We start from the raw sequence: 19,731 nt of genomic DNA on the forward strand, positions 1-19,731 counted from the left end.
TTATTCTATTTCAAGAAGCAGATTTATGTATCCGATAATGCTAAACTTCAAATGCACATACTTCAAGAAGGACATAACATTCCAATATCTAGACATCTAAGATGAAAAAAGATTTTAGTATGGATCTCAAGGACATGGTTTTGAAGAAGTTTGAATTATGATATTTGAATCTTTGTATGCTCCTATAAGTCATGTCAATATAATAAAATATACAATGCAACGTCTTTTAGACTATTGCAACAAATTCTACTACTTTTAATATGTTAGGAGCAAGTCACTATGGATCTCATTACATTTTTACCGTAGATGCATCATAATTATATCACAGTTGCCGTCTTTGTGGATTGACTCTTGAAGTAACTTCACTTGGTCGGGATACACTTGGATATTGATGCCTCAATGCTTGTATGAGTCTTCTTTAATATTATCTTTTATCACAATGGATTATCTCATATTATTATTTCAAATTGGTACCTACGCTTCACGAGAAGTTTTTGGCAAGCCTTGTTCAAGCTATTAGGTACATGAATTGACATGTCTACAATCTTTCATTTCCAAACAGATGGGCAAATAGAGCGTGCAAATTAAATCTTAGAAGATATGTTGTAGATATTTGTAGTGGTTCATGATAATGATTGAGATGAATATGTGATGCCCTTGAAGTTTGCTTATAATGATAGTATTCAAGCAAGTATCAGTCATTCATCATTTTTCCTTAATATCAGTCAATATTCAATTATGCCAACAACTTTCTATTGTCCCATCAATACAAAAAACCTGACAATGGAGGAATTTGTACAATGGCTTATAATGGCCTTACAAGAAACACAACATCACCTCTTTATTGCAAAAAATTGACAGAAGTAGTATATGGATAACCATTGATAATAAAAGCTCTTCCAATATGGTGATTAGGTGTTATTCTCCAATGTTATTGGGATTTAGAGAGTTTGCCTCAAGAAAGCACTAGGCTCCTGGTTGTCACTAATTACTCAATCAAACTTCAAAATAAAAAAAATAAATAAAAAAAAAAAAAATTCCTAAGTTTATATATAAAATTTCTTTTTTTAGAGCAATTATACTAAATATAAAAGCCTCAAGTAACCAACAACATCCAAAATATGGCAAAATCCTCTAAATCCTTGTATACCATTATATAGAAATTTTTTTGAACTTCAATACCTCATAACTCCTGATCCGACTCTTTAAACTTACTCAAATTTTACATGAAGTACTGATGTATTCTTATCAACTTCCACAACAGATTTCAATAGCAAATTCATTGTGGATCTTGAGATATCTTGAAAATCCTAATAGTAGCTTCAAATCCTAGTTTTTATATACATGTGTGAAATTTTCTTCATATCTCACAAATTAAACATCCAAATGCCACAAAGTTTATATGTATAGTTTCTTAACATAATTATCTACCTTTTCTAAAAGATTTGAGCCAAAAAGTCTTCTAGAAACTGAAGATATGGCTCCAACCATTACTATGAATAATATCACTTACTTATTGCCTTTGATTTAGATGTGCTGACTTCAACCCTCTATAACTTCTTCATTCAAACTCTAAATTCATCAAATAGTATATGAAAATTATAGTCAAGAAAGTGCTATCTCCAAACCTAGTCGCTAATCTTTCATTGCTCTTTGTATACATATGTTATGCTCCAAAGAGTGACAGTAGGTATGAAATTGATACCTTAACTTTGAGCGCCAATAACTCCTTCATTAAAACTCCAAATTACACAAAATTTGCACCCAATCTATATCCAAAAACCTTAACTTAATGATTCTAGCCTCCAAAACTCAAATGACTTCGAAACAAAAACTCTAATCCTTAATAAGGCCTCGGGCAGCCTCCTTGAAGCCCATTGGACATGGCCTTCTACCAATAGGAATGAAGATCTCCATTCCTTGCCTTCATGCAACCATGCCTTCCTTTCATCTCTCCCAATAAGCCTCCTATTAGTTACTATTTTCTTCTTTAGGCTCTAATCTCCTCTCAAGGCTTCATACTAAACATTTAGGTCCTAAATTTTTTTAAATACTATAATCAAAATAGATAAAACTCAAAATAAAGTTTTTTTATATCCACTCTTTTTAAATTAATCTATTAACCATTCTAACATACACCAAGATTTATGAATATATTATATGTCCTAACTAATGTTTACATATTATAAGCAATTATAGTACGATAATGCCAACTTGTTACTTGCTACATCAATTCAAATTCGTAAACTTGCACCTTGATGGCTTGGACCTTTCCGCATTTCTGTAGTGATTTTTGATGTTGCATATTGCCTTGAGCTTCTGCGACATATTTGGGTCCATCTAGTCTTTTATATTTTGCAACTAAAAGAATTTCATATCGAGCCAATCGACACCAACCACCACCACCACCAGTTATAGTTGATGATCAACAAGAATATAAAGTGAAAGCATTTTGGAACATTGCTACCTTTTTTGTAACAATGGACGTCCACAACTTCAATACAAAGTTCATTGAAAAGGTTATTTTATTCATGATGCAATGTAAAAACTTGCACAAAATCTCACCCATTGCCAAAAGATAATTTGGAGATATTATTGGGAGTGAAACGAGGATGTTTTTCATTAATCGAGGAGAGATTAACTATAACAAGGTATAGATAAGTTAATTGTATAAATAGTTAGAACCATGGAAGTTTCTAGAATTGAGGTTAAGTTTATGGACCAAATAAGATCCACCATGGAATATTCTAGAAAGAATTTAGGGTGGTTATTTAAGTAGGATCTACCATAGAACCTTCTAAAAAAGGCTTAAGGTAGTTATTTAGGTGGGATCTATTATCTAGGAATATTCTAGAAAGTTGAGGGTGATAAAATAAGGTATAAATAGGATTGGCCAAGGCCTTTTGGAGTATCTAGTGAAATATGGCTTTGGATTTTTTTTCTTAGTAAAATTTGATTTTGTATCTTTCAATTTAGTTCTATTTGTTCTGTCTTATTTCCACTTGGTTAGTTTTGTCTTTCATATCCTATTCTATTTAATTCCGCTTGGTTTTATTGTGATCTATTTTGTCTTATTTTGTGATGAGGCTTTATGTTGCTGAAGATTAGAAGGATCTTCAATTTTTGAAATAGTTTAGTCTTATTTCAATCATGATGTATATGAAGTCTCAATATGCCAAGATATAGACAAAATATAATGCTTTTTTAATGCTTTAAAGAAGTAGTTTTTTAATTAGGTGAATTTCAACAATACTCTCACAAGTCATTTTGATAGAAAAATATACTCACGTTCATAATCAATTAGGATATTGTGGACATGATTATTGATAACATCTTATTCAATGCTAATAATGATGAATCTATGCTAATATATGAATATGCACTCTTTATTTTTAAGTTATTTGAAGATACAAATGTTGACCAGATTGAGTTTTGTAGAGAATAAGATCTAATCCAAGAAGCATGCAAGGTAGATATTAAATCTTCTTGTTTGTTTTATATTGTGATCCACTTTACCTTATATGAAGCTTTATTTCAAATAGCACCACATCTTGTGGATGTCACCAAAAAAATATCACATATGAGTTGTTTTAGTAGATATAATGAAGATTGCATGTCTTATATGTAATAGTGGACTATGTTGCAAGTTTATGAAAGAATACAAAGCTCTTCTATATCTAATAGGTATTTTTGCTTGCATTTGATATTGGTTTAAAATAAAGCATCTTATATTTTAATTTCTAAGTTTGATTTTAAGCATCAAGCTAAACTGCACAATACTTATAATCTTGTTATTCTTCTCTTTGATTGCAAGATAAAAAAAATGATTTTTGCTACAAGTTCAAAACTTTTAAATGTTCTTGCTTTGAAATAGAAAAAGAAAACTTATTAATATTAGTACAATTAACAAGCAGATGATGAAAGAATAATTTTTTGACATTGCGACAAGGATGCTTGAAGAAAATATTGATGGAATTATTCAAGTATGATATGCTCTATATTAACTTTACCTCATGGTCTAAACCAAGTACATCAAGTTGTATAATAATCAGTTTATCAACATCTTGATGGGCCATATGCCTTATCTTTACCAATAATTTAATTTCATTGAAAGGATGGATTGTACATGCTCAAAATTTATAGACATTCAATGGTCGTCTATGAAAAAATTATTTAATTTTTTGCAACAAAGATGCACAATGATTTGCTAATATCTCAGCTAAAAGTAGTCCACGTATATCTCTTTTCCTACTTAGTGGATAGTATTGCTTGCACTTAATGATATTGCAAATGTAATCTCTATTATTATAATATGCTTGTGTCTTCATAAATGAACAGAATGCTTGGTTCAAAGGCTTCATTCAATTGTTTGTCTCAATATATAAAATATAAGGTTTCTACAATGTTGAGACTTTGGCCATAATTAACAATGTTTTAAATCTAGTCATTTACAAATATTCATATGTAGCTTTCACAAATGTGGAGGCCTTCATATAAGACTAAAATAACTTCATCATGAGTATATTGATTGTACTACCTGCATCCAAAGTTATAATTTGCTTCATGATAGTATTTTTTGTTGATATTATTGATGTCAACTCTATTATTATTGCTCAAAGAAATTGCAATAATGATGCTAATAATGACAACATTTCCAAAGTCATGTCCCATAATTTATATGGGCTACAAACATCTTGATTGTGCATTTCTATTTATTGACATAGATTGTGATTAAAATCACTGAAGTTGGATGCTTTGTTAATTAAAGATATTGAGAAAAACCACCAAACTATGGTCTATGCCTATCGCAGGGTGACTACCTTCAAAGATACCATTGATAAGTGCAAATATTTACGAATGGATTTTTACATCCGATGGGCTCATTGCAATGGCTAGTTTTAAAGACTTCAAAGGTTCTATAGTAGGCTAACATCCATTTTTTCCTAATATCAGCACTATCAAATCTGGCTCTACGATTGGATGCAAGAAAGATGAATATTGATAATAATTTATCAATTTCTTGCTTGAGAGTATTTTGCACTCAAAGCAATTTGGCAAAGTTTGTCAAATTTGACCAAGATAGATGTTTTTAGATAGTTTTAGATAACTTTCATCCATCCATAGTTTACCTAAAATAAAAGATCATTACAATCCTAGAATAAGCTAAATTAAATATTTTAAGGATTTTTTAAATTTATAGTAATCTAATCATAGGATTTAAGATGTAAAGAGAATTTGACATCACTTTTAATACCAATATACAACATTGATTGTAAAATGAAGCCTAAAAACTAATACTATGGTCTAATGTGGAATAGATTTGAATTAAATTTTTTTTCCTATAAAAAAAGCAATAGATGGAATAAAATAGAATTCATAATCTTAAGAAAGTGGTTAAGTCTTGTAGTGTGAATTTAAGTTTATGGAATTAAAATACAAATTTAGCATGATTTTGTTGCTGAGATGAATATTTGAATAAAAATAATATAAAATTTTATCTAATATCTATTTTATTATCAACAATGATATTATTATGTCATCATGTTGTTTTATGTATTGAAACAAAAACTATACCAAGTTATGATTCTTCATAATGTTTAATAAACAAGATTTTGCAAAAAGAAATCAAAAGAAAAAATAAAAAACATATTAGGACCATAGCATCAAGTATTCTAAGGAGAACTTGAAATGAGTTATTTGTTTACAAATTTTATGATATTATTACTAGTATTATAAATTTATAATTTAAAAATAAAAAAATATAAAATATAAATTTTTGAATTATAAAAAATCATATTGATTTTATTCAACAATATTTTATAATAATAGAAAATGTGTCCTTGTTGGTGATAAAGTATCACTAACATTCCTTGATTAGTTGTCATTTGGGATCTAAACCATGGACCATGCAAATTTTGCTATGCCTCTTTTCAACTCAAAAAATAAATGCAAAGAAGGCTTGCTTATAGAGCGTAATGTCAACCTCATAAGTTCATGGTGTCATCCAAGCAATAGAAGAAGTTTGCTTGCTTAGAGGCTAATTCAAGTGTGTTCAATTTTATGGACCTACACTCTCACAATATCACACTTCTAGTGCTATGTGATTAGGTGAAAGATTAAAAAAAAGATTATATTACAGATAAACTTGAATAAAAATATTATAGCATATTATCTTACAAACACAGATAATAGACGAAGTAGTAGTAAAAATTAATAAGTGTTGATATTGTATTTTCATAAAAAAGACTTCTACTTACTTTGAAGGGCTATTAATGATGCAAATCAAGCTGAATAAAAAAAAATAGTTCAAATAGACATTTCTAAGATGAATTTCAAAGTACTTTTTAGCAAAAAATTCCTTAAAAAATTAAGAATTGATATCCATAAAGATTGGTTATGAATTTAAGAGGAAATCAAAAATTGCATACCTATGACCAGATCTTAAAGTCTTTTGGTTGATTAGAGAGGGAGACTTGAGATCAAACTTGTGAGAGATTCTTTAAGCATTAATTTTGAGATATTTGAGTTTGTATTGACTTTTTAAAGACTTTGAAAAGTTAAGGTTATTTTAGAGGTGACTTTGGATTTCAAAAAATACAAAGAGTTCATATTTTTAAAAATTATATAAGAGTGATAAATGATCTATTAAGGTTTTTTATTTTTTGTTTTTATTGTATAGTTAATGTTATATTAATTTTTTTTATAATTTTGAGCTTGATCTAATGGTTTATTTAAAAGTTATTGAAATTCAAATATATTGGAATTTTAGAAATTAGAATTTAGAGGACTAGTGAAGATATTTGAGATGTATAACAATCTACCATTAGGATTGAGATAAAAAAAAATATATATTTTATAACAATAGTTGATTTGATTTTAAATAAATTTGTAAAGTTTAAAAGCAAGTGAATGATAGAATTAAGAGATATTGGCATTGGAAGTTTGTATAAAGATTTGATTTAGAATTTAGAATTTAATTAGGATTTGAGTAAGATTGGTTTAAGATTTAATTTATGATTTAGGATTTTCTTAGGATTTTATTTAAGATTTAGAATTTAGGATTTAATTTGGATTTAGTTTAGAATTTAGGATTTGATTTAAGATTGATGGTTTAACTAAAGTTGGTTTAGGTCTTTATTAAGGTTTGTTTAGGATTCATTTAGAATTTTTATTTTATTATTTCTTCAAATTTTCTTTATTATATATCTCTTTGATGTTAATTTATGGCTTCTTTATGATTCTTTTGTAATTTCTTTAAGACTTCTTTTAGATTTGATTAAAGTTTGATTAACCTTATTTAATTGGGGTTTGTATAGAATTCTATTAAAGTTGTTAGGACCTCATTGTTGCAATTTCTATTTTACCTTCCATAGCCAAGGGCCTAGTCCAATCTCAAGCAAACTTTACGAAATATGATAATGTTTGTGAATTAATAGCTCCTATAGTATTTTGTAACAGTTTTTTATGTAGCTTGGCCTATTGATTTTGTTAAGTCAATGAGATTGGAGTGAAGGCATAGAAAGCGGAGAGAATTTGGAATGGTAGATGCAGACAAGGGTAGGTATGTGGCAAGTAAGTGTGGTGAAGAGCATTGCAAGGGAGAAAGGATCAATGGTACCATTAAGAATAAGCAATGCTACGCATGGTTTGCAAATTGACCAAAGAAAAAAGAGATAAGATTTTTCCAATTCTTGAAAAGCCAAAAAGGAGTGCAACAAAATCTGTGCAATCTCCAATCTAAGCCCTTGATGATGATTAAACAAAGAATATTTGTGATATTTTATCACCAACAAGAATACATTTGCTATTATCATAAATTTAAGTGGAATATTTTATTATTATTATAAATTTGAGGGATGTATTTGCTATTTTAAAAATACATGGATATTCTTGATATTTCAACATATTTGAGAGGTACAGTGACAAACAAAACCGAGTACAAAATCTGAAGTGCCAACTTTCAAGAGCAATTACAGAAATTTCAATGATTGCTTTATAAATCTGAAAGTTACATGGAATAATACACACAGTCTTGTACACATGTACAAAGTTGCACATCAAATTGATAACTAAACATCCTTCTACAAAGTCAAATCAACAACTATGTCTTGTACTCAGTATTGTTCAAAGAAAATCTTCAAACTTCAATATTTAGTCCAATAACCTTTTGCTTCCAAAACAGCTGAAATCCTTCTTAGCATACTTTTGTATAGTTTCTCACAATCTTTTGCATCAAAACTAGGATAAATACTACAAACATTCTTCCATAATTCTTGAATACCTCTTGGCCTTGGAGCGACTTGGCTTAAACACTGTTTGAGAAGGGCCCAAAAATGTTCCATTGGATTCAAATCTGGAGATTGAGCTGGCCATCGAAGGAGCTGAAATGGCTGTGAAGAGAGCCAAAACTGAACACTTTTTGCTGTATGTTTGGGATCATTATCATGTTGAAAAACCACCTGAGTAGGATCTAAGTTGTAATTCTGTGTGGTACTTTGCAAGTAGGTTTCTAAAATTTTTTTGTACAAGTGTTGCTCCATTCTACCTTCAATTTGATACCAAGCACCCGGCCCAAAAGCACTCATACAACCCCAAATCATAATTGAACCACCACCATGTTTGATAGTTTGACTAACATGTTTAGGTCCAGGTCGTTCTCCTTCTCTCAACCAACACCAAGACCTACCATCTGAGTTGATTAGGTTAATCTTTGTCTCATCACTGAAAATAACCCGTCTCCAATCATCAACGGTCCAATTTTTGTATTTATGAGCAAAACTCAACCTTGCAAGAACATGTCTTTTGGCAAGTAGAGGCTTCTTTTGTTGCACACAAGCACCCAAACCAGCTTCTCTCAAACCATGCCTCAAGGTGATGTCTCAGAAGTGTTTACCTGTTTTTTCTTGAAGTTGTTTTGCAGCTGCACTTGTCGTTTTGAGACAACCAGCAGTGACAAGGTGCACACCAAGTCGCTTCTCTTGCTCTCCTAAAACCTTTGGACGTCCTCTTCTTTGCTTTTCTATTTCACCATTAATCTCCCTCCTTAGATGAGCTACTGAAGACTGACTCATTCCAAGTGAGTCTGCAACTTTTCTTGTAGAAACACCACTCCTAAGCTGCACCAATGCTTGGTGCTTCAATGATTCACACAACCAAGGCATAGAGATACAATTGACAAATCAACTTTCACTATAGATAGTACACAACAAGAGCAACACAACAAACAAAAAATGCCCTCAAATCTTGCAACAAGGAGTGTACATTGAAATTTCGAAATTCAGCAAGAAGAAGCAACCAAAACTGAGTACGCACGTCTATGTGCTTCTACAACACTTTTCTCATAAACCCTACCTCAAATGATAATGAGATTTTTCATCCATGTAGAGGATTGGATGAATACACACAATAAAAAAGTAATTCTATCAATTGACTTATGTGTGAGTTGGAAGGATCAATGAACTATGAGTGTTCAGATTTTGTACTCGGTTTTGTTTGTCACTGTATATATATAATATTTTTCCTGAAAAAAATATAATAATAATAATAATAGTGCTAGAGGTGGAGGTTGCTTGGTTGGCAGGCTCTACTGCCTCCGACAGTACCTAATCTAGCCCCTCGTCACTACCCACTAGACTTTTTTTAAAAAACCTTAAATAAAGGTTGAAGATTTGCCGCCGGATGGTGGTGTTAGATGCTGCGCCTCGTGGGTCAGTCTAGTTTGGTGCCCGTGTTGATGGTTTGTGGGAGTGCTGGTTTGGAATTCTTAGTTTTTGTTTACCGGACTTGCTGAAAGAGAAACTTTCGTTTGGAGATCGTTGTGGATTGTTGTAGATTGTGTGCGTCGAGTATGGGAGAGGCTAGAGAGTGGGTGTTGACGGCGGTGGTCGGGGTGGCGATGCTGTGGAAGCTCCTTTGCGTTTGGCTTCGCTCGCGGCGTAATAAGCTCTTATTGTCTTTCTCGCCCATCGAGGATGCCGTCACTGTTCGCACGCTGATGGCCAATGTTGAATTCCCATTTGTTTGCCACTTATCTCTAGAGTTTGCCCTCTTTCGGACGTATGCTATCCCCTCTATCTCCAGTATTCTTGCAAAGGTGCGCTCTTTCGACAATCTCTTGAAGCTTCCCCAGTTCAGTTCAATGAAAAACTGTCCATTTTTGTATTTATGAGCTCTAGGAAGGGTTGCAGGAGATTGAGACTGGTGAAGGAGATTTGAGAGACTTACACATGAAAGAGACACGAGAGCCTTGCCACTCTCGTACATGCTGGCCGATAGTGCTTGGAAAAGCCGGAATTTTGGAATTGCAATGTAGGTAGATTTGCATTAGATGTAGGGTCAGGAAGGTTTCACAGCCGCGAGGATGCGACTCGAAGGCAATCGATTTTTTCATTGGGTGGTAACTTATCATCCACGTAGGTGTTGTCAGTCTATTTGAAACTCTGATGTGAAACACCAAAAGCGATTGTTCGCCCTGTTGTAGAGTGGGAAGTTCGATTCGGACGCAGTGAAGCGAGCAGACGATACGGAGATTCTAATTAGGGAATTCCAGTCTCACCATGTGGACAGTGATAGAGGGTCGGCTGCACTGCGTCGCCTGAACTACATTCATTCGCAGTACCCTATCAAAAACGGAGATTACCTGTATGTGCTGGGGTTGTTCATACTCGAGCCCATGCGATGGATTCACCAGTGAGTGCTCCAGGTTGCCACGCTTGCATCGCATGATTGAAATACATATTTGCTGCTCATACTGGCATTCAGACCTAGATTCGGTGACGCCCGCATTAATCTCGAGATTAATGGTGCGTCAACCACTTTGACTGTCGAGAAATGAAGCCACTTTTTCAAGTATAGCTAGATAAGTCTCCGAACATACAGTTGTTTGGTTTGTTGCACCCTAATGCATCGACAGATTCCGACTACATATCAGTTGTTTTCAATGTCACTAACGCTGCAATTACCGCACTCTGGGCAGATATGGTTTCAGGGACATGACAACAGCAGAGAAACTGGCCAATTTTGTATCGTGGAGAGATATAGGCATCAGAATGGGCATCAAGGACATTCCTGAAGATCTAGAGGTATGTTTTTCGCAAACACTCTCTCTGCATTTCGAACACGGACGTCACTGAAGCATAGGGTTAAGAGATTCCTAAACAAGTGAGAATAACTCTCTTTGTCATTCCCTCCCTCACTCCCACTGTGGCCGCTGCAGGCACTCGAGAAGTGGCAAGAGGAGTACGAGGTAAAGCACAAGGTGTAAGCGGACACGAACCGCAAGATCGCCGACATAACCGTGGGCTTGCTTCTTCAGACTGTACCGAAATTCACGTTGCCTGTTTTCCGTCCCCATATTCGCCATGCCAGACGATCGCCTAAGGGAGGCCTTTGGGTACCCGAAGCAGCCACAGTGGCTCCAGATTTTCGCTCGAACCACGTTGAAATTCTTCGCTGGAACCTGCATTGGCTTGTTGCACATCCCTCGACCCCTGGCTCTTGCAGTGGATCGCATCCCCGTCGACACCAGTGAGCAAGGGGACCAGTTCGATCTCAACAAAGTTAGAAAATTGGCGTTTGATCGATATGGCAGCAGGTATCCGGGAGGATACAAGATTGGTGAAGTGGGCAATGGGAAGCCCGGAGTACTGGGCTCAGCCTTCCCGGGGGAGCTGCTCTGCCCTCTCTCGGACCGATACTTCCAGACTTCGTGGCCTCCACGCTCCAATGGCCGCTGAAGTGTCGGTAACGTTAAAATGTAGACCTAATTGGGGTGGTCATCAGTGCAGGCGTTACTTCATGCTTCTGTGTGATACCATTGTAAATGATACCATTTCCACTTTCCTTTACCTCCCAACACTCCGAGATCCCTTCCTGGGCAACCCAACAATGATTCACACCCATCACATGAGAACCCGTCATGATCTCTTGGATCCAAGAAGAAATTGACGGCCATCACCAATCCACACACTAGTCCCACCACTCACATGGCTCCACAATCAACTGGAGAGCACCCACTAACCCAACGCATTTGCATCAACAGTGTCCACCATTGAACATCATGCCCCTACAAGGGACACCCACACTCCACACAAACCCAAACAACGTCGAAAGAAAAACACGCGCGCTTCCAACACATCCTGACATCTCCGGATCCGTAACCCTACCCATCCCCGACATACTTCCACAAATTAAACCAACCCCACCACTTCACTGTGTCCTCCCTTCATCGCCTGATATCGACCCTCACAATAATTCAACTGAGCTCGCCAACTGCTGCAACTCTCACACACTTCATACCAAGCTCCTACCTCCATCGGCACCCTCCACCTTAACACTACATGCGCCTGTACCACAACTCAAAAACCAAATTCAAAATCACCCAACCACTCCACAAAAGGAACTCAAACAACTCCGTCCAACTCAAACAACTCAATAAAAACGGAACAAAGTGGCATTCAGCGACATACAACTAAATGACATGGTATTTGAGACAATGTGGATTAGTGAATACATACGGACAGACAATCCACCACCAACCTACGCAGGAAAACCTCTAATAAAAAGAAACCACATTCATCATAGACGCTACAAAGGTTTCTTCGGTGGCAACGGGCACACAGGATAATTTGGAGTAGAAAACCCCAGATAAAGGCGTTATCCAGTACAAGTTCCCATCCAAATATTATATACCAACTCACAGCACAGACAAACCCCCAACTCTTATCAACCAAGAGGGGGCCCTGTCCCTACTGTTCTAGAGAACACAATCAATCATGATTGAAAGACCTTGGTCGTCAAGTGAAAGTGAAAGTAACTGCAGTTTAGACTTAGGGTCAGTATTTAACATCTTGTCTCTTGTTCAGAAAAATCAACCAAGTAACAATTACACAAACGTCACCCAGATATTACTCGCAATACCAGACAAGTGTTGTACTGCTGTACTGAACGTCCTTGAAAATTCACCAAATGACCTACATAAAACCGACCAAAGTTTCATCGCACATTCATTCAAGAACGATTTCTAGCCATACCAATTCGATGCACTGACATAACAATATTGACATTGTAAACTTACGTGCTCTCTTACGAATGAATAATTGCCTAGTTAAACAACAGAACAAAAACTGCGTCAACCAGTAGTTCTTTCACAAATAAACAAACATATAAATAAACAACCACGTAAGTTCTACAAATCGCATGTGCAGATCAACGGCAACTCTCCCCACCTGCTTCCCACAAAACTCCTCCCTCCAACTGCATTCCTCACCCAACCTCCGCAATACCAATAATCCTAACCCCCTCAATTCATTACACTCTGCTGCAAAAGTCGATCTTCTCCACCCATCCGAGCCGTCACAAACTCCTCCAATCTCTGCTGCGTGCGCATCCAGAAACCAACCTCTTCTGCCCAGATTGCCCCCTATCCCACCCCACCCACCTCTGAGCACTATCCACTCAAAACAACCCACTGCATGTTTCACGCATTCCATCATCTTCCTCAACCCCACTGAACTGACCTTGCCAAACCTGTGCGTAGCCCGTATGACCCAATAAAACACCATCCAACACGAGCAACGACCATAAATCTCGCTGCATACCCAAATCAACGAACAACTGCTTCATCAATGCTACAAACTCACACCACAACCTCTGGCCTCCAAAAATCGTTCCTACACCTACCCACTTCAACATCATTCACAACGCGATAATCTATAAAAGTTTCTTTACTTTGGCTTGTACAACGCACACCATCACCTACTCCTTCCTGCCTCCCTCATACTCCTGCTAATCAAGCTGCACAGGTGTCCGTAGCACCATATTCATAACCTTCCATGCTCAACTGAATACCTCTCAACCATCCTAAACTCCTTCTCAACCCCCATTTCAACACCGATCAAAACGAAATGACCTCAGAGGTCCACCACCAACAGGATCACTAGCCCTTCGCGTCAACCTCGCCTCCGCCCAACAAACTCAAGCGCCTGCCTTATTCTGACATCACACCTCGCCATCTTCCCAAAACGAGCGCTCCTACTCCTCTCTACTTCACACCACCTCTGACCCGCGTACCCGCCTCCTCTCCCACCAATTCCGCCCTACCCACACCCTGCTATTTCTTCACAAATCACTCCATGCGGCTTTCCCTTCTCCACTCCTTCCCCCTCACGCCCACTCTCCCACCATTTCGCACCCCCGCCTCCCCTTTAGCTCCCGCCGAACAAGTATCCCAAAGACGATCCTCCACCAGGAGCTGCGTGCACCTTCGTCGATGGCCGATCCTGCAATCCCATCCACAATACCCCGTCATATCGCACCGTTCCACACCCTCACCACCCCCCCCCCAACAAACACACCTTGCTTCCACCTCCAAGCCTCACCTCCTCGCCACATCACGTCATCCAAATGCACTCCCCCACCACATCGCACACCCTTCCCCTCCACATTCCGCATCCACGACTCGTTCCCCTATCCACCCACCCTCCCCTCGCCCCACGCTCCCCCCATCTCCACACTTACCGTGATGAAGTTCCCGTTGTTCTGCCCGTCCGCGCGGTGGTAGTTGTTCGAGCTCCTCCCCAACCTGGTTCCGTTCGACCCTCCAACCTCCTCCACCTTCGCAGCCGGGACCGCGGCAGGTGCTGCCTTCTCCTCCGCCACGCTGCTCCTCGCAACCCCAGCCGCCCGCTGCTCCACTGGGGCCTGCAGCGCCTCCGCTGCGGGAGCCCGGGCAGCGGGCTTCGCTGGAGGGGCGTCGCTCCCGAACAAGTACCCCAACGAACTCTGCCCTCCACCGCTGCTCCCTCCTCGCACCATCGTCCCTGCTTCGCCGCTTCTTTCTCTCTCTCTCTCTCTCTCTCTCTCTCCTCCTTCTCCCCCCCGATCTGCTCACAAATCAATCAAACCACGCCCTCAGTGCCACCAATCCCGCACTCCACACAATGCACCCAATGAGCTATCGAATCTCACACCCACTCTTATCACAAGCACACCAACACCACCAGCACCAAACCTCCTCCACGACTGCTAACATTGCGCAAAGCACGGACAATAAGAATATCCAGAAACCTCCAGATCTAACCACGCCACCCCCACAGAAGAGATTGCAGACACGGGCGGACACACAACATCAAAGCAGAACATTCATTCATACACACATACACACATACATACCAGGATCGATTGATTGGTTGTTTGATTTGATCGACTCTGGTGCAGCGCAGTGCTCGATGGGTCGATCGGAAGTGGAAGCAAGCAAGCAACCCAGCCAGCCAACACGGAGAGGGGGGGGGTCTCGAGGCAGTCAGGGAGGCAAGAGGCGGAGAGACGGGGAGTTTGCGAGTGGGGAAGTGTGAAGTGGAAGTGGAAAGCAGAGGAGGAGGGCAATGAGGGAGGAGAAGAAGTTGGGAGTGGAGAGAGAAGTGGGTGCTTGTGGTGGGGACCGTGCTGAGGGGGGGGGAGGAGGAGGCATCACCCAGTGAGTGAGTAAGGTAGTAAGTTGGTAAGTTGGGCCCCACCTGGCTTGGGTTCCGTGTATGGATAGTCCCCCCCCCTTTCCCCAGTTACTTTTGGGTCGGTCCCTGACAATTACTCAGTACATTGTACCCCCCCCCCTGATGGTGCGCTTGGTACCCTCCTCGTCCTCCTCCTCGCTCCCTCGCTCGCTCTGTGGGAGGCCTTTTCGCTCTCCCATAATCGGATTGTTCGTTTGGTGCACAATTTGAATGGGAAGGTAGGCAGGTGGGCACTCCGAGGTTGACCCTGTTGTTGTGAGGTTAACTTCTATATCCCTGTTCACTTTACTTCTTCATGGAGAGAGCTGCTCTGCTCTGGATTTAGTTGGCTCATAGAGAGTGTCCTTTCCCTTCATTGAATGTTTTTTTTTTTTTTTTTTTTTATATTATTATTGATATTTGTAATTATTTTTCTATGTTGGTAGACAGCGAAGCATTCTCTCATACATGGCTACATCCCCAACTTAGCATTTCAACTTGGGTGATGAAAAAAAAGAAAAAAATGAAACTTGAAAATGGATCCCAAAAATTCAACAAGTCTCTTGACTATTCCAACATCACAATTTTCCATGAATAGGTCATTTTTCAACAAAAAAATTAATTAAAAATTAAATAATAAATGATTATACAAAATCTTCAATTGCCTTTCATATTTGAAGCCACCAAAAATCTCTAGATACTAGCTCCAAAATCTTGTTGTACCCAAAATGTCTAGCTATTGGAAAGTCATGATAAGCTTGAAGAACATATAATTATGCTTTATCTTTTAAAATATATAATCGTCTTTTGAAGTAAAATAGATTATTCTTAAATTCAAACTTAGAAGTATCATGAAACTTTAAAAAATTATTCTTAATATGATAAATAAGATGATTATTCTTAATATGATAAATAAGATGATAAATAAGATGATTATTTTTTTTAATATGATAAATAAGATGATTATAAATAATATGATAAATAATTATTCTTAATATGATAAATAATTATTCTTAATATGATAAATTATTATTATAATCATCTTATTCTTCATATTATTATAATCATGAAGAATAAGATGATTATAATATGAAGAATAATATGATTATAATAATATGATAAATAAGATGATTATAAATAATATGATAAATAAGATGATTTTAGACTAGAAACATCTTCTAGATAATGATGTCATTCTTAAAATGAATCTATAAATACAAAAAGCTCTTTGTCATAAATCTAGTAGTTACTTTCAATTACTAAAAATTTCTTGGAATAAAAAGTAATTAAGTAGAGTTTATCATCTACTCTCATTTGTGATAAAACAATACCTATAGTAAAGTCTAATGCATCTGTTTCTACAAAGAATACCTTGAAAAAATTGATGCAATAAAAAATTAGTGGAAAAATAAATATTGCTTTTAAGGCTTCAAAAGATATTTATGCTTTTTTGTTCTACTTAAGATTATCTTTACATTTCAAATGTATAAGAGGAGCCACAACTATAGAAATTTTTTTGACAAAGATTTAATAATAATTAGCAAGTTCCAAAAAATATTATACATCTTTAACTGATTTTAAGATCTTTCAATTCATGTTATTCTAGACCTTCTTAAGATCCATCATTAATCCTTTGTTGGAAATGATGTACCTTGAATATTCAACTTGAGTAATGTAGAATAGATTTTTTTTAAAATTTTTTTTTATCTCTCTATAGAATCTTATATTTTAAAGTTTTTATAATATACAACGAATATGAAGTTCATATTCTTCTATGTTCTTAGAATAGTTTAGATTATTGTCTAAATAATAGACAATAAAATCATTAAAAAATTCACAAATAACATCATTTATGACATATTGAAAAGCAATGACATTCATGAATCTAAAAAACATGACATTATATTTGAAATATACATACCTAGTTTGAAAAGCTATCTTCTGTTCATTTTTTTTTTATTATTATTATTATTATAGAGCAAGTTATATATTCCTTGTAGATCTATTTTTATGTAGATCTTTATTTGATTGAATTGGTCAAAAAGTTCTAAAATCAAGAATAGAAGATATCTATTTTTGATGGCCATCATGTTAAGTCTTTAATAGTCTATATACATTTGCAGAGATCCATCCTATTTCTTTACAAATAAGATAGAAGCTCTTCCTAAATATTTTGAGTGGTGTATAAAGTTCTAAATTAAAATTTTATGAATATATTTCTTTAGTATAGCTAACTCTATTTGCAATAAGCTATAGATTAATTTGAATGGTGGTTGAATTTCTTCTTGTAGATCAATTGAACAATCATAGGATCGATGCTCTGAAAGAATATTTGTATTTTTTTTTTCAAATTCATCTTTAAAATATTAGTACTGGCTAGCAATGCTACTTGATATCTTTTCACCATTTGTAATAGATGTGGCATATATAACAAAAGATGGCCCTTCTTTTGTTGCATGCATGAAAGCTCTTGCACCTACTGGATATATTAGGCTTATTTATTTTGTACTTCACTATCAAAATTTTAGATTAAACTATAAAAAGATTAAGATTATAAGAAATTTAATCTATTTAAGGATTATATTTTTTTAATCATAATAATCCTAAAATAATTAGATTAAAAAAAGAACTTATCACATTAAATATTATTATATTATTTTGATCTTTAATTTCTACATCTAAAAGACAATCTCATGAATAACCTTTGTAGAAGACAACAAACAACTATCTATGACTTCCAAATGTATGAATTTTTTTTTTAATTAAAAATATTTCTTATTTTTTGACAAAATATTTGTCTATAAAACAAGCTCGTGCTCCTCATTTTGTAATTGTGTTGCTCTTTTAGATAATATTGAGTAATATATTTAGCTTTTCCATAATACGAGCACAAATCTTCTTGACAACATTAAGTCTTTTCTTGCTTAATAAAGAATTTAAAACATATCATATGAACTTGTATTAGCTCTGGCTTTGATAAATGAAATTTTAAAAATTTGGAAGTAGTCATCATTACTTGGCTTATTCCTCTTCAACCAAGTCTTTGTTTTTGATATCTTTCAAATAATCAATTATTTCATGCAATGGCTTGAGCAATGAATTATTCTTAAGATTTTGCTTTCAATATTATTAATAATAAATCTTTGACGTTATCTTTCAATCCATATCAAAATTGATTGATGAGGCTTTATCATTCCAATTCACATTGCAAGCAAGATTTTGGAATTCAAAAGCATATGTTGTGGCTGATCATGATCCTTGTCATAAAAATAAGAGCTTAGTCTCTGCTATTCTTTTTCAATCACTTTATTTGAATGTGACCATAAACATTTTTAGGAATGAATTCAAATTATAAAAGAGTTGTGAATCTTTTTTTTTATCAAAGATACAAATCAAAAAAGATTACTTCGAAATAAAAATACATATATGAATCCAACTTAAAAAAAATCCATAAGAGTATTGGAAGAGATGCAACTTTAGATAGAACTTAACATGTTGCAAAAATCTTTGAAATTTAGATCTTGTTCCATCAAACTTCTTATACATATTAATCCTTATCCTTGTCGTATCTATAGAAGCAAAACTTTTTGGATTTGATTATGAGGTTGATTAACTTTCTTCCTTCAACTTTACAACTTTTTGATATTGTCGTGATATAATATGACTATATAGTGAAAATATAATCAAAATTAAAAATTTAATTAAAAATTTAATTATCTTGGTTTAATAATAATTCAAGATATTTAAATATGGTTTTTATAAAAGCCTCTTAGTTTAATTTTTTATCTTAATAGTTAATAGATTGAAGATTGGTTAGTACTTTTATCTTCTAAGTTACAGGGATTCTTTTAATATCTTAAAAATACCATAATTTGATAAAATTAGATTATAAGAGATAAATAATTAGCATGGTTGATACTTGAATTAAGAAAAAGGTAGGATTGGGCTAAAAAATCCCTAGAATAGGTTAGATTGATATCTAAGGGCTGATCGTTTGTGAGACAAGACTAAAATCAAACCTTTGGCAACCAAAATGACTGCTTAGGATAAAATAGGGTTTCATTCAAAGTTTGGAGATGAAGATTTGAAAGTTAGCTTAGAGCTTGTTTTATAGACATAAGGCTTGTTTTTGTAGGATCTTTTGAAACTTTATAATTATTGTTCAAAATTAAGGTTTGTATTGGCAACTTGAGATTTATACAATATAATTAGGGCTAGCACTCTTGACTAGTTCATAAAA

At 35.3% G+C, this 19,731-nt stretch overlaps 3 protein-coding genes across 5 annotated transcripts; 1 reads left to right on the forward strand and 2 right to left on the reverse strand.

Moving 5' to 3' along the window:
• Positions 1-9,847: 9,847 nt before the first annotated feature.
• Positions 9,848-11,846, forward strand: LOC112296136 (ER-bound oxygenase mpaB). Of its 2 annotated transcripts, XM_024548374.2 has the most exons (4): positions 9,848-10,093; positions 10,481-10,689; positions 10,976-11,081; positions 11,216-11,846. In XM_024548374.2, the coding sequence occupies exons 1-4, from the start codon at positions 9,848-9,850 to the stop codon at positions 11,261-11,263; spliced, it is 609 nt and encodes a 202-aa protein (XP_024404142.1). In that variant the 3' UTR covers positions 11,264-11,846. The 2 variants fall into 2 exon arrangements, with proteins under 2 accessions (XP_024404142.1, XP_024404141.1); XM_024548373.2 differs by having other exon boundaries at positions 10,976-11,846.
• On the reverse strand, positions 10,822-13,562 carry LOC112296137 (uncharacterized). 2 transcript variants are annotated; one of them, XM_024548375.3, is made up of 3 exons: positions 13,227-13,562; positions 12,204-12,344; positions 10,822-11,871 (listed from the first exon to the last, which is right to left on the reverse strand). In XM_024548375.3, the coding sequence occupies exons 1-3, from the start codon at positions 13,560-13,562 to the stop codon at positions 11,749-11,751; spliced, it is 600 nt and encodes a 199-aa protein (XP_024404143.1). In that variant the 3' UTR covers positions 10,822-11,748. The 2 variants fall into 2 exon arrangements, with proteins under 2 accessions (XP_024404143.1, XP_073385102.1); XM_073529001.1 differs by having other exon boundaries at positions 12,165-12,344.
• A 144-nt stretch (positions 13,563-13,706) lies between these two features.
• LOC112296138 (protein SPIRAL1-like 1) lies at positions 13,707-15,345 on the reverse strand. The gene is made up of 3 exons (XM_024548376.3): positions 15,172-15,345; positions 14,518-14,882; positions 13,707-14,279 (listed from the first exon to the last, which is right to left on the reverse strand). The coding sequence occupies exons 2-3, from the start codon at positions 14,812-14,814 to the stop codon at positions 14,205-14,207; spliced, it is 372 nt and encodes a 123-aa protein (XP_024404144.1). The 5' UTR covers positions 14,815-14,882; positions 15,172-15,345; the 3' UTR covers positions 13,707-14,204.
• Positions 15,346-19,731: the final 4,386 nt, after the last annotated feature.

Source organism: Physcomitrium patens, chromosome 19 (assembly GCF_059467195.1).
Source record: "Physcomitrium patens ecotype Gransden chromosome 19, ASM5946719v1, whole genome shotgun sequence".
NCBI lineage: Eukaryota > Viridiplantae > Streptophyta > Bryopsida > Funariales > Funariaceae > Physcomitrium > Physcomitrium patens.

Bases quoted from the DNA above. Each gene is read 5' to 3' on its own strand.
- LOC112296136 (XM_024548373.2), top strand. From the start codon at position 9,848: ATGGGAGAGGCTAGAGAGTGGGTGTTGACGGCGGTGGTCGGGGTGGCG. The intron at 10,094-10,480 runs GTGCGCTCTTTC...GCCCTGTTGTAG, and splicing joins TCTCCAGTATTCTTGCAAAG to AGTGGGAAGTTCGATTCGGA. The intron at 10,690-10,975 runs GTGAGTGCTCCA...CACTCTGGGCAG, and splicing joins CCCATGCGATGGATTCACCA to ATATGGTTTCAGGGACATGA.
- LOC112296137 (XM_024548375.3), bottom strand. From the start codon at position 13,562: ATGGTGTTTTATTGGGTCATACGGGCTACGCACAGGTTTGGCAAGGTC. The intron at 12,345-13,226 runs GTGGGGAGAGTT...GTTGTGGTACAG, and splicing joins AGGAGTTTTGTGGGAAGCAG to GCGCATGTAGTGTTAAGGTG. The intron at 11,872-12,203 runs GTGGGGTTGGTT...TGGGTTGCCCAG, and splicing joins AGGGAGGACACAGTGAAGTG to GAAGGGATCTCGGAGTGTTG.
- LOC112296138 (XM_024548376.3), bottom strand. From the start codon at position 14,814: ATGGTGCGAGGAGGGAGCAGCGGTGGAGGGCAGAGTTCGTTGGGGTAC. The intron at 14,280-14,517 runs GTAAGTGTGGAG...ATGGGATTGCAG, and splicing joins ACAACGGGAACTTCATCACG to GATCGGCCATCGACGAAGGT.